At 35.2% G+C, this 14,896-nt stretch overlaps 1 protein-coding gene across 1 annotated transcript in view; it reads left to right on the top strand.

The window, feature by feature from the left end:
- The window catches only part of LOC150106311 (uncharacterized), a 114,190-nt gene extending 99,803 nt beyond the window's left edge, over window positions 1-14,387 (top strand). The window contains exon 4 of the mRNA XM_090392974.1: window positions 14,260-14,387. Within this exon, the coding sequence (XP_090249100.1) occupies window positions 14,260-14,387 (128 nt within the window). The remainder of the gene's footprint in view (window positions 1-14,259) is intronic.
- The last annotated feature ends 509 nt before the right edge of the window (window positions 14,388-14,896 follow it).

Below are 14,896 nucleotides of genomic sequence, written 5' to 3'. Positions count from 1 at the left end.
CTACCAGTGACAATGATTAAAGTAATTTTCATAATGATTTTTCCTTTTACTTGTTATAATGAGGAGAAAGGGAAAAAAAAAAAAATTGCTTACCCATTCATTTAACTCTCCCTTTGTTTATCCTCCTGACTCAGGATATGCAGTCTGATACTGCTTCTCTCAAACAATCCATGACCATTAGCCCAGGCACTATTAACATTCTTCCTTTGTAGCCTCTTATGCCATGGCACTGCTCCAAGCTGCCCCATAAGTTTGTTATAATCACTAGCTTCACAGTTCCACATATACCCTTTCTTGACTAAGAAGTCCAATTTAGCAACCTCCCAGAACATGATTGCCTGGTTACTTTCTGTGATTAGAGGCTGAGTGACTACCTTGGTTATGGATATACCTTCTGATGCTATTACCTGTCACATTATCCCCTTGGGTCCATAATTACCCCTGTGTAACGCAGTTACCAATCCATTCAGATTCAAAATATGGAAAACTGTACTTGTCATTTCAAGATCATTTTTTCACTCATACTCATTTGTCCCAGGGGTGGCTAGATGCAAACTTTACTGCATACCAGAATACTACTAGTTTTCCCTGATTTTACACATCTTACTTTTCACTGAACAACACACTTTCTCCAAAGCATTCAAATGCAATATGTCAATCATAATACAAATGCTTTTGTCCATAAATTCACTATACACGTCTATAAGCTGCACACCATTCCTCCTCCACATCTTTATTTTCTCACTCCTCTTTTTTGCTTCTTCCATCAATTCTTGCCTCTCAAATCAACTCTTACTTCTTTCTGCAACCTTGATCTTTGAATCTGGAAAACATGCTTTCATCACATCCATAAAATACTTTCTCCTTCACACTCTCCCCATTCTTTCCTTTTGCTCCCAAATGTGTTTCTTGAGCTCACAAAACGAGAGCTCGAGAATGTGCATCAGTGAAGGATTCTAATAATCATTTCTCTTTTCACTGCCACCTTGTTACCCTAATTACCTTCAATCAATTCTTTCACTCCATTTTCTATAAATGTCTTGTATCATTAACATTTATCACTTTATTCACCCACTTTTGACAAGACTCACATTTCTACCACATCTATTCTTGTTTTTAGAAATAGTCTTCTAACAAGTGCATAATACAGGGCAATGAATACACAGACCATATGCTATATTAAACTTTAAACTCTCTGAAATAGGAAGCTTTGACTGCTGTTGCTCTTGTATGCATCAGTGCTTTTTTTAAATGATGTACAGTAAGATCCTGATTAATGCTGATTTGGTATAATGAGGTTTCCCCCCCCCAAGCGCTAAATATTTCATGATTCGATATAAACTGTTTTACTCAGAGCCTGAAAAAGTGCTAAATTTACGCTGATTCAGTTTATCACTGTATTTCCCTTGATTCGTATATAATACGATTATTCCTTAACCAATCAGCAAGAGGTGACGATTCGTCATAGCGCTGTAATTCCCCTAAATCTATGTTTGTCCCATGCATCTGTTTTCACCGTACATCGTGTAGTTGTTGATTGGCAGTGAAACAGTGTCCACGTTATCAATATGATTTGGAGTGCTGCGTAAATATTTATGTGAATAATGTTTTTTAAATAATGCAATTTGTGGTGAATGATCCAGATTTTGAAAGAAGTACAAAAGCAAGATGAGGCATTTTGGATGCGATCGCTACCGGCAATTGCTTAATGAGAGAAAAAGAAAACTACACTAGATGCTTCATCACTAAAAAAAAAAAAAAAAAAAAAAATCGAATTTCAGAAGAGCCAGAATCTTTTGACAGCACAAAAATAAACTTTGTATTTCTGTGTATGCATGTATATGTGCTATGTATATTTTGCAAGTTAATATAAAAATAACTTAAAATTAAAGTAAAACTTGTTTATTCTTGGTCCTGTGTTCCCCTTTCCCTATTTACTGTGTGTTAAAATGACCCCATTTAACAATGTTTTGTTCAGCGCTTTGTCTTCTCAGAATGCATCCTGAGCATTAATTGGGGTATTACTATACATGTAACAAGACTTGCCAAACTAATTCATGATTAAAGTAAGAAAAATACTACCAATGATGTCATTCATAGTATTTTGTAATGTAAATTAATCATAAATATTTTCAAGGAAAAAAAGTTTAGAAACAAGACTCGACAAAAATTGTCACACTGAAGAATATAGTGATTCAGCCAACCAGGCATGTGGCGAACAACCAACAGAATAGCATGGTGGACTCAGGAAGTAAGAGGCAGTCATGGAAAAGAAAAAAGCAACAAAAAATTCTGGAGCTTACTAAAGCTTAAAAATGACACATAGAACGATAAAGGTTAGATGCAAATTGTTTGAAAAGGATATCCTAGATGTTTGGAGTAATTAATTTCAAAGATTGTTATTAAATGAAACAACAGGCCAGTTGTTTTTATGAGTATTTTCAAATTAGCAATATCAGTGAATCGAATAAGATTAATTTTGACTTTTTCCAGTCAAAACTCTTACAGTTGAAGCTCAGAAAGAAGATCCCATTTTGAAAAATGTATATGAAAGAGTTCAGAGGAGTGAATCTATTCCTAAGGAATTTTCTTTCCTTCAAATACTCTATTTAGATGAGGCTGAAATAATAGTGAGAATTTTAGCTCCAATTATCACGAAATCTTGATTCTTTATACTTTCCATAATTCTGAACTAGCTGGTCAAATTAAGAATGGATATTTGGGGAAAGGTATGATTAATTGTTGTTGAAAGTTTTTTTTTTTTTTTTTCACTTGGTTATATTATAAATTAAAGATGCCAAGAAATTATATTCTTGGTTTAATTCTTTATCCAAGTGTAAACAAACAAAGTTTGCACGTGAAGCCACTTCACGACTGAGCTACTTGTATATAGAAGCTAATGATTCACATCAATTGGCTTACTATCCCATAATGCCATGCGCATGTCCGTAAGGATATGTGCAATGCATCAGTGGGTGTCAGACCCAGAGGTAATACTAAGGTTGAAGTAATGCAAAAGTCATATTTCCAAATACAAGCAGCCAAAAGGTGTCACACCTTATTACTAAAATACTCTGGATTAGAGATAGACTTACACTTGGATAAAGGATGAAACCAAGAATATAAATTCTTGGCATCTTTAATTTATGATATTAATTGGCATGTGAAATTCTGTCATCTATGCTAAATTAGGTATACCTTTAGAGCAAGGCACCTTTCTGACCCTTTCCATTTACACCATTTCAAGCTGTTGCTGAGTAAAGACCTACACATATTAACTAAGGTTTCCCAGATATTGATGAATATCTTGAGGATATAGTATAATAGAAAGAAATTCATTTGTTCATGATCCAACCTATATATTAAAGTCAGTTGTGGAGTATAGAAAGCAATGTAACTACATATATTTTTAGTTTAGTTGGCTAGAACATTTCAGATTTATATCAGTGATGGTGCATTGACTTCAAGGATCAACATGTGCATTCTAAAGAATGAAGCTCAATTATATATAAAAAATTAAAATATTTACTGTAAACATATAGATACAATTCTCTCTCTAAAGAGATTGACTTCATATTCTCTATAGAATTAAAAGTAGTAAATTAATTTAACTTCAATACATAAATAATTAAATTTACATTCTAAGAATTGCACATTAGAGAATGAAAGGATTTTATTAAGCTCAATCTCATAATTAAATAAAATTCTGAGATATAACATTAAATACTTTTCAAAACAAATTGAACACAGCAATCAGCTAAAAATTTTGTAGTTTCACTTGGCCATATGAGAACTTTCTTTGTAGCACTTTTTATTGTTTTTGTTCATTCATTCATTCACTCTGCCTTTATCTTCCAAATTCATTAGAATACAAAGCTAAAAGGCCTCACTTAACTAATATACTTGCATATGTCACTTCACTAAGCAAGTTTCCTCAATTCAATCTTTTCCCAATTTTTCTGAATTAGGTATGACAAATAATCATGCATTTAATTGGACAGTTCCAAATATACTTCTAATAAAAGGAACTTTTCTGCAGATTCCATGTTGCACCTTGGAATATCTCTTGCCCTTCATTAAGCACAAAATGTTCTCGCCAATCTATGAAGGCTTGATACATTATACTGTCCTTCGATTATGGGCTGCTGATCAGATTGATTTGAGAAAATTCTCATTTACTTGTTATCATACTCAGAGCATTCATCAAATGTTTAAATTTCTAACTTCACTCTCACCAACTGTCATTTGAAAGTCAATATCTTTGACACTAATTCAGCATTTTGACTATCCGGCAGCCTGCTGGATAGTCAGTCTGCACAAAGTTGTATAGAAAGCTTTGTCAACTAGAGAATAATTTATGTAATCTGTCCTGCCAGATAAAACAGATTTTATACCCTTAATGTAAAGGGAACTACATCTTGAGGAGGACCTTCCCTCCCAACCTTAAGACCAAAAACAAACTGCAACATCATTAATCCTTCAAGACCATTAGCCAAATGTTCCTGGCCCTTTTCATTCTTCCTCTGTTTCTCTTGAGTCTTTATCTGTCATTTAAGTAGCTATGTGTGGTAAATGCAGCAAGGCAAACCAATGACATCTAAGAAAGGGGTATTTGGTAGTCTTGCATTACTTTGGCATAATGAGCAGTCCTGGATTGTCCTGCCAAGGTTAAAGGCGAAATAGTCTCCTTTGCCAGGAATAAGACTCAAGGATGAAGTACTGGATGTAGCATATGGGGGTATTCCTGGCATTCCACATTTATTGCATGCTGGATAGGGGGATATCAGGATCAAACCCAAAAAAATTACTGAGCATGAATTCTTCATCCTCGAATTTGCCAGGGCCATACCAAGGCCCTGGAAATATATATCACTGTTTCTTATCATCCATCCACAGACGAAAAGTCAAGAGCAAAAATGTCTTTTTATTTGAGGGGTGTAAAAGGATAAACAGGATATCCTGTTAATAGAGACATAGGGCTGACCATCTTATCCACATATTTTGGTTATGAAATTCAAGCATGCTTGGAAGGTCGTGGGCCTTAAAAGGCTTGTTAAAGCCATTGGGATAGGATAGGATATCCCAAAACACAAACTACATTCCTATCAAAACATGTAAGCAACATTAATGAGAATGGGGGGGGGGTGAAAACCAATTACAGTAACACCTTATAAAACACAACTATGATATCAGAGTCGGATCCTCATTGATCTTCCAAATGAAAAGATATGTTCAGAGCTTGAAGATCAAGAAATGACAGGTAAGAAGTGCATTCTGTTATATATAGAGCAGAGATCAACAAATGATGCAAAACTCTGCTTTCCCCAGATCCCGTCTCCCATTTTTTAATCAATCATCATCATCGTCATCAAATTCCTGCCATGTACCCTCAAGGGGTGTACAGGATATGATAGTACTACATGAAAAAATTACATCATTATTAATTTCCTATCTACAATTTTCCTCCAAATCAGTCTGTTACTTATCAAGACTCCAACATTATCAGATCTTGTATTTCTATCTTCTAAAGCACTTTGTACAGTATCAATCCACCTATATCTTGGCCTTCCTCTAGGTCGTTTTGCTGCCAACCTGGCAGAGAACACTTGTTTTGCTAATCTTTCCTCGCCCATTCTGTTTAAGTGACCATACCACCTGAGATTAACTCTGCTAACGCATTCCTGGATGTTGACAATGTCAAGTTCTTTCCTAATATCCTCGTTTTTAATATGATATTGCCATTGATGCCATCTGTTCATGCCTGTAATCTTTCTCAGGACTCTCATATCTGCGGTCTCTAGTCTTTGGTCAAGTGTTTTACTTCTGACCCAGCTCTCAGATCCATAAGTTAAAACTGGTTTGAACACTATCTTGTATACAGCTAATTTAGTGTTCCGACAATTTCTCTCTTATTCCATATGAATTTATTCAATTGACTTCCTACCATACCAGCTTTGCTGATTCTGTTGTCTATTTCTATATTTAATTTACCATCTTCAGTAAAAATCGTGCGTAAGTAGCTGAAATGTTTCACTTGTTCCACAAGTTCTCCATTCACAACACAGTTGGCATTTTCAATGATTCTGCCTATTTTCATTGTCTTTGTCTTTTTATTGCTGACCTTCATACCATATCTATTACAACAGCTATTCAATTTAGTCAGAGAATCTTGCAGACTTGTAGCAGATTTATTTAGAAGTATAACATCATCCGCATAAAGCAAAGAGCTGACATTAACATCTCCAATTTTGATATCATGTTTAATACCACTTTCCTTCATAATGTGATCCATATAGATAATGAATAACAGAGGGGATAATGTACATCCTTGTCTCACACCAGATTTAACATTAAACCATCTTCCTGTACTTCCTTCAATTCTAACTGCTGACTTACAACTCAAATAAAGACAAAGTATTGCTTGATATAATGCCCCATTGACACCATATAACTGCAGCGTATTGAATAGCTTCTCTCTTGGCACCTTGTCATATGCCTTTTCCAGATCGACAAAACTTAAATACAGATCTTTGTTATATTCCCATGCTTTCTCGACTCTTTGTCGTAAAGTGAAGATCTGATCCTGACAGCCTCTATTTGGCCTGAATCCAGCTTGTTCTTCACCAAGCTTTTCTTCCACAATTCTTCTCAACCGTTTCTCAAGTATACTTGCATAGATCTTGCCAGGAACACTCAGTAGGGAAATACCTCTGTAATTCTCACATGCAGTTTTATTTCCCTTTTTATATATGGGTACTATGAGAGCTCTACTCCAGTCATCGGGAATTTGTCCCTCTGTCCAGGCTTTCTGAACTATGCAGTGCAGCCACTGTAAGACTTATACCACCATACTTCAGCATTTCTGGTCGAATATCATCTACTCCTGCTGCCTTTGACTTTTTCTACTTCTAGTATGGATATGTATTTCTGACTGCATGCCTGGTCAGTGTTTTTTACCACTGTGCTGTCATCACTGCTTGTTTCATTTAGCAGTTTTTCAAAGTAATTACTCCATACTTCAAGGATATCTTTTTCTCCCGTTTTCATGTCACCTTTATCATCTCTAATTCCTTTTACAGCACTCTTTCCTCCATTCTTAAGCTTCTTCAACAACCTCCAGAATATTTTGCCACCTTCTTGATATTTATTTTCTATATTCTTGCCAAAGTCCTCCCATGACTTTTGTTTAGCTAGTTTTACACAGTGTTTAGCATTCTTGCATTTCTCTCTATATTCTCTAAGAGCACAAGCTGACTTATTTGACAGGAACTTTTGGTATGCTTTCTTCTTTTTCTTCACTGCCTCTTTAACTTCCTGTGTCCACCAGGGAGTTCTGATTTTTTTTATCCTTCAGATAACCTCACCACATGCCTCTCTGGTAGAATCAATCAATGTTTTCTTCAGAGTTTGCCACTGAATCTCCAAGGTTTGATTCCTGTTCTCAAACTCTTTCATTTTTTCTTCAATAATCTTTGTGTATTTTAGCCTACAGTTCACATCTGAGAGCTGCTCAACTTTTATTTGCTTTAAAACTTTCTTACATGTTCTTCTTTTCAATATGAAATTCAATTTTATCCTACTCAAGACTAAATAGTGATCACTTCCAATTTCAAATCCTCTGTACACTCTGGTGTCCTGCACCAGGGAGAAAACATCACTATCAACAATAACATAGTCAATGAGACTTTTCTTATTCCTAGCCTCTTCTCTCCATGTGAATTTGTGCACATTTTTATGTTGGAACATGGTGTTAGTAATAACCAGTCCATGTCCTGAGCAGAAATCCAACAGATATTTGCCATTATTATTAGCTTTGCTCTTTTCTCCAAATTTTCCCAAAATATTTTTGTATGTCTCACAATCATTTCCTACTCTGCTATTTAGATCCCCAACGAGGACCAACTTTTCATTTTTCATTGTGTCAGTTGCTTTTTCTAAAGCCTCAAAAAATTCCTCCACTTCTACCTTAGTAGAACCTTCTGTGGGACCATAGGCACAAATAAGTCTCATTGTCCAGTTCCCCATTCTCATATTTGCCCACATTACCCTACTTGAGACTGACTGCCATTCAAGAAGATTAGCCTCGTATTTTGTGTTGAATACTATGGCTACTTCTTCTTTTCCTTGATTGTCAATAGTGTTTTAGTTAATAGTTCTATAAATATTAGTGATGGTGTATCTACTTTCTTAAAAATATTTTTTGTCCACTCTGTCTACTGCTACTTGCCATAGGCAAACATATTTGTCAAGTCCTATACATAGAGATAGTCACCTGATACCAAGCAGGAATATCATCCTTACTTTTGCTACCACCAAATCAGTAATCCTCTTAAGCTCTATATCCTTAATCCACGAAGATGCTTTAAATGTCAAAAATATGGGCATGCCTAAACTGCCTGTCATGGTTTTGTCACCTGTGCCTGATAGGATAGCAAAGTGCATAATAAATAATGCTTTGTCAAGAAACCTAAATGTATCAACTGTGCAGGAGCCCATCCAACCTATTCTTGCACATGGCAAAGAGAATCAGTTGACAGAAGTCCTCAAATTCTCTGAAATCTAATAAGCCCAAGGAATAAGAAAATTCTTACTGTAGAACTGGCATGGAATCTGCCAAAATATCCAGGGTGTTAAAGATTCTCCTGCAGAAATCTGTTTCTTTCCATAGGAGATATCTAAAATCCAGTAAGGACACCATCTTAAGGCATTTGACTTGCTCATGGAGGAGTTGCTATCCTAGTGGACAACATACTCCTTTTCAGGATGGTCAAGCTTGTTACTGCTCTGGAAGTGGCAGCCATTTGCCTGTTAGTGAGATTTCTTATTACAAAATTTCATTTATTTACCACTGTGTTCTGAGTTACATTTGATTGCTCTTGTTAATCTTATATTGCAACTACTGCAGTAAATCTCTGGAGTAGAGTGCCAACATGAATGAAAATATGCTTTGACAATGACTTCTCTCTTTACAATAACGGATGCAATATCTTCTTCCAGATGCTTACATGCTCATATTCTGCAAAAGTTCATGCAATCTTGCTACTTTGCCATTCATACAATGTTCACATATGATGTCAAAGTGACTTTACCAGTGATTTGCATTACATCTTCACAGGAACAATGTCCTAAATAAGATAACTGAAAATTGGGTTTTAATAGGTCGAAAATTTGATACAACTAGTAACCGACTAGTTTCGCCACATTAACTGGTGCCTTCTGGGTTAGACGAATATACATATAATAGCTTAAAACAAACGAGCTTAGATTATGAATCAATACATAACTGAAAAATATCAAATTCATAGGAACTGTTACACAAATACATGGATGCTAGCACTTATAACACGAGGGTCACTTAACATCCACAAGCAATGTATCATCTTTTCATGGGCTTTTAGTAATGGGTTCAGGTTTTCAACAGTAAGAAGTGATTGTTTATGTTTCTAGCTAAAACACACTCTTCACCCAAGGGTAGAGTTAAGGATACGATAAATCTTCTAACAATGAAGCCCAAGTTCTTACGACTCACTTTTGAGAGAAAGCTTGCATTCTTTGTAAGCAATCATCAACTAAGAGAAAAGTGCAAGGGTGCATTAAATATCTTTTGAGAATTGGGTGTTGATCTTTGTTGCTTTGCTTTATCATGTACTTTCAATCAAAGCTTGATTATGGGTCCCAGGGTATACGAGTAATTACTGATGCATTTCACACATTGTTCGTTCACAGCAAATAAATCTGCTCTGTCACTTTCTAATTCTTCTACTTGGACTAATAATGTTTTTTTCTTACATTACAAAGTACATGGAGGAGTCTAACAACATAGAAGCAACTTTTACTGACAGTATTTAAAATTTCTGTGGAATTGTCTTTGACAGTTTTAAGGATGATGATTATCATGCAGACTTCTTAATTAATGTGTTTCTTCTTTTTGTATGTGAGAATTTAATAAAAAAAAAAAGGAAGGACCAAATAATGTAGTGGTTGACATCACTTTGTAAATAAAAACTGTGTGGCTTGGAAAAACTTTTATTGGGATTATATTGATCAAGTGTATATAATAAACAACTAAGTTATACCAACTAGTTTCACCAACTAAGTCTGTTGGCATCTTCAGGGTACATAACTGATGTAAGGCACTAAAATAGTAAAAAACTGTTACAAATTAAAATCAACCGATTCCAATTATATTAAACAAAGAACAGAGCACGTACAATACATTCATAGAACGTGGATGATCTCACTTGTTATTTAGGAACGTTCTATAGTTGGCACTATAATTCAGTTCTGGCAAGTTGAAGGATCTGATAAGGGTCTTCCAGATCACGGGCAAGATTAGTCCTTGGTTCCTGTTAAGGTTTTGTGTACAGCAGGCAACTGTTGTGGCCTCCTTAAAAATTCGGGAGCGGAAGTCCTCCTCCATGTAAGGAATTGTGCTTCTATCCCACTCTATGGTATGGTTCGTTTTTGAGAAATGAAAAGCTAAACCCGATTTTTCTTCTCTGTTATTATTGACGTCACCTATATGTTCTTTTTGCCAAATTTCAAGGCTCCTTGAAGTTTGGCCGATGTAATTCAACCCGCACGAGCATGGTATGTTATAAACTCCAGCATATTTGGAGAAAGGATGGCTATCTTTTGGAGATCTTAAGAATTGTCTAATCGTTTCTTTGGGTTTAAAGGCCACTCTTATTTTATGTGGTCTAAGGAGTCTAGCAATCTTATTTGAAACTGTCCCTAAGTATGGAATGACGATGGTAGAAATATAACGTACATCATCTTGTTGTCTTTGTCGGGGTTCAGAGAAAAGTATCTTGTGGACGAGTCTTCGAGGAAATCCATTCATGATAAGGTTGGTGGATATCAGGGATATTCTTCCTGGAGGTCTTGTTGATCTGTTGTAAGGAGAGAGGCACGGTTCTTCAACATGTGTACAATATTAAGTTTCTGAGAAATGTGGTGTGAGGAAGTGAAATGTAAATAACGTCCTGTATTGGTAGGTTTGCGGTAAACTGAGAGGTTGATACCACCATTCGGAAGCTTCTTAATTAAAGTGTCCAGAAATGATAATTGGTTATCTTCTTCAAATTCTAGAGTGAATTTGATTGTGTGGTGTAGAGAGTTGATTTTCTTAAGAAAGTCGAACAGGTCCTTTTTTGTGTGGTTCCAAACGATAAAGATATCATCCATGTATCTCCACCATACTGTGGGTTTAGGGTCTGTTTGAGTTAAGATTTTACTTTCAAAATCCTCCATAAAGAGATCAGCACAAGATGGTGAGAGGGGGCTACCCATTGCAAGGCCAGTCAATTGCTGATATATGGTTTTATTCCATAAGAAAAAGTTCGGTGTTAAACAATGACGGAACAGAGAAGTAATGCCTTGTGGGAGCAAACTTCCTAAAATGTTGATCACTTCCTCCACAGGGATGTTAGTGAAGAGATGTAACATCCAGGCTGGCGAGTAAATCCGTATTGGAGATAGAGATGTTGTTCAGTTTCTCAACGAAATGTTGCGAATTTCGTATATAAGTGTCCGAATTATGGATGTGAGGAGGCCTGCCATGTGTTTACATAACAGATAAGTTGGCGAATTGATTCCGTCCACAATCGGGCGTAGTGGTATTCCATTTTTGTGTACGTTAGGAGCGCCATATAGTCTTGGTGTTAGTGGATGCATGGATTTCAATCTTCGTTTTAAGTCTATAGACCAGTTCTCCATATGACATATTAAATCGTTGGTATCATTGTGGTTCTTTAGTGTTGGGTCTGTGACTAGGACACAGTAGGTTGATGTATCTGACAATGAGCTGTTAATCTTATCTTCGTAATCACTGGTGTTTAAAATCACTGTTGAATTACCCTTATTGCTAGACTCCTTAGACCACATAAAATAAGAGTGGCCTTTAAACCCACAGAAACGATTAGACAATTCTTAAGATCTCCAAAAGATAGCCATCCTTTCTCCAAATATGCTGGAGTTTATAACATACCATGCTCGTGCGGGTTGAATTACATCGGCCAAACTTCAAGGAGCCTTGAAATTAAGCAAAAAGAACATATAGGTGATGTCAATAATAATAGAGAAGAAAAATCGGGTTTAGCTTTTCATTTCTCAAGAACGAACTATACCATAGTGTGGGATAGAAGCACAATTCCTTACATGGAGGAGGACTTTCGCTCCCGAATTTTTAAGGAGGCCACAACAGTTGCCTGCTGTACACAAAACCTTAACAGGAACCAAGGACTAATCTTGCCCGTGATCTGGAAGACCCTTATCAGATCCTTCAACTCGCCAGAACTGAATTATAGTGCCAACTATAGAACGTTCCTAAATAACAACAAGTGAGATCATCCACGCTCTATGAATGTATTGTACGTGCTCTGTTCTTTGTTTAATATAATTGGAATCAGTTGATTTTAGTTTGTAACAGTTTTTTACTTTTTAGTGCCTTACATCAGTGATGTACCCTGAAGATGCCAGACTTAGTTGGTATAACTTAGTTGTTTATTATATACACTTGATCAATATAATCCCAATAAGTTTTTCCAGAGCTTTTTGGTCAAGAAAATTAAACGTTTTTTTAACTGTGTGGCTTACTTGGAAATGGACTATGATCCCACTTAGTCTTTATACACAAAAACCAATGTTTTGTAAAACAACTGAAGTTAAAACACCAAATCACTCAGCCTGTAAACAGTGCCATAAGTACATAAAGCTGCCATACCCAATCCTATAAAAAATAGCAGAAGCCCTCCAACCTATCTTTCCAAACACCTATCTAAATTCCTGAAGATTCAAGAAAAAATTTGAATGTTCAATGTGAACTCATCTCATTGCATAGAGAAATTCACAGATATACAAGTCACCCCATTAGATATAGTGGTCAGTTCGTGCACGGTTTCATTCATTATTTACAAAAGTTTCGGTTGAAGAATCAGTGGATATCTTTGTAGACCTGACATCGCATGTCTCTTCAATCTTCTTTCACTTTGGAATGGAAGATTTTACTGCCAAAATATGATTCAGCAATGGGCTCACCTCTATAGCCTCCCATCAGAAATTTATATATGAAAAGATTTGAGAAGTAGCCCTAACACAGAATGATCCTAAAATCACATATCTGGCAGAGATACGTTTATCATCTGAAAGAATACACTGAGGTCTTTCTAAGATTTTGTACAATTCCTGAATAACTGCTATCCAAAAAGCAAGTTTGTGTTAGAAATGGAAAAAATTATTTTTAGATGTACCAGTCAACAAAAGCCACACTGAGAGAATAAAGTTCAAAGTCTATAGAAAACCAACCCACACATGCATGCAAGATCGTTTCACCACCTCCAACAAAAATCAAGTACCATTACAGCCTTAAATATAATTAAGGATTTTGAAAAGAAGAACTTCAAATCCCATTTCACCAGTTCCTTCAAAACAGCTTCAAGGAAATTATTATTAAAAAAAAAAATATATATATATATATATATATATTCCAACAAAGCATACTATAGGAATCCAGAAGTCAATTACAAAAGTACTTTATCCTACGCTGCAACATGTCTAGACATATAGTCTGATTGTTAAAATCAGTCAATGTTAGAACAGACTTCATTCTATTTAATATCTTAGAGCATTTTATGTTTTTAATGTCCACAGCAACAAGATGATGGATCCCAGTGGTGATGTTTGAGGAGTGCCTCCCTTCCTACTATGCACAAGGAAAAATGTTGAAGTGTTTCAAATATCAAGCTCTACATAACTGAAGGTATAGCATCTTTTAGCTTCTGAAAAGCCTCAAAGTCTGAAAGATGTCTGCATCAATCTCATAATTGATGAAAATTGGAAATGTACTTTCCATAGTGTGGATACTTAGAGTAATGTTGTTCTATCAGCCACTCTAGTCCACAAAAACAAGCTGACATTATTTCATGCACAAAGTACTTCCACCACAATAAAATATGGATGAAAACAATATAATTTCTTCCATAAGAAAGGAATATAATTTCTTGTTTAACTCGTGCAAAAGATGATTTCCCTTACAGTAGCCAGTCATTATGATACTGATAATTTTAGCACCACATTAAAAAATTCTCTTAGAACTTTACCTATGTTAACTAAGAAAATAATGTTGCATGCTAATGTATAATTGTGAATGCTAATATAACTAAATTGTATATATAAAAATTGAGGATTAATGATTCATAATATAAATGAATTAAAATGTAAAACACCTGTATTTTTCTGAATCCATTTTCATTTCCATAGCTTACAGCAAGACAGAGTTCTATTGCTGTCAAGAAGATGGATGCAACTCTGCATTCTCACTGAAATCCAGGGATACTGTACTGCTAATAGGTGTTATTACAGCTGTTATTTTGACAATGCAGCATTAGCTTTTGTTGCTTGAATTTTTCAGAGAAATTTTGACAGCAATATATTCATCAATACTCAGTATTCATTCTTGCCTGTATTTTAATGCAGAGTGCCCTCATTCACACAAACTAAATTTTCATTTAGAAAAGAAAAAAAAAATTCATAAAATACCTATAGCAATGGTATTTAGACTATATCAGTGAATGTGAACTTAGTCTATCACAGTGTTCATCTATAATTAGAACAATGGTTAATCTTAAGAATTTCATATTCTCAACATCTAAATTACTACTCTCCTAGTGCTGCACAATGAATAGCTTTAAACAAAAGCAAACTATCTTGATGGACAATGCTATTCTGTGCTGTAGAAAAGTAGATTCTGTTATATCAGAAGTAATAAACTATTGCTTTAGGAAAATTATTTGCATGCTATCACTAATAAATATTGAAACACTTGTGGTAAAAGTCTGTTAAAAAATGCTTTTGAAAAAAAAAAAAAAAACATATATATATATATAGTGAGACCCCG

Source organism: Typopeltis vanoorti, chromosome 5 (assembly GCF_054136105.1).
Source record: "Typopeltis vanoorti isolate ZY-2024b chromosome 5, IOZ_Tvanoo_1.0, whole genome shotgun sequence".
NCBI classification, from domain to species: Eukaryota; Metazoa; Arthropoda; class Arachnida; order Uropygi; family Thelyphonidae; genus Typopeltis; species Typopeltis vanoorti.
The sequence above is the reverse complement of the archived record's forward strand: the minus strand, read 5'-3'. Positions and strand labels throughout refer to the sequence as shown.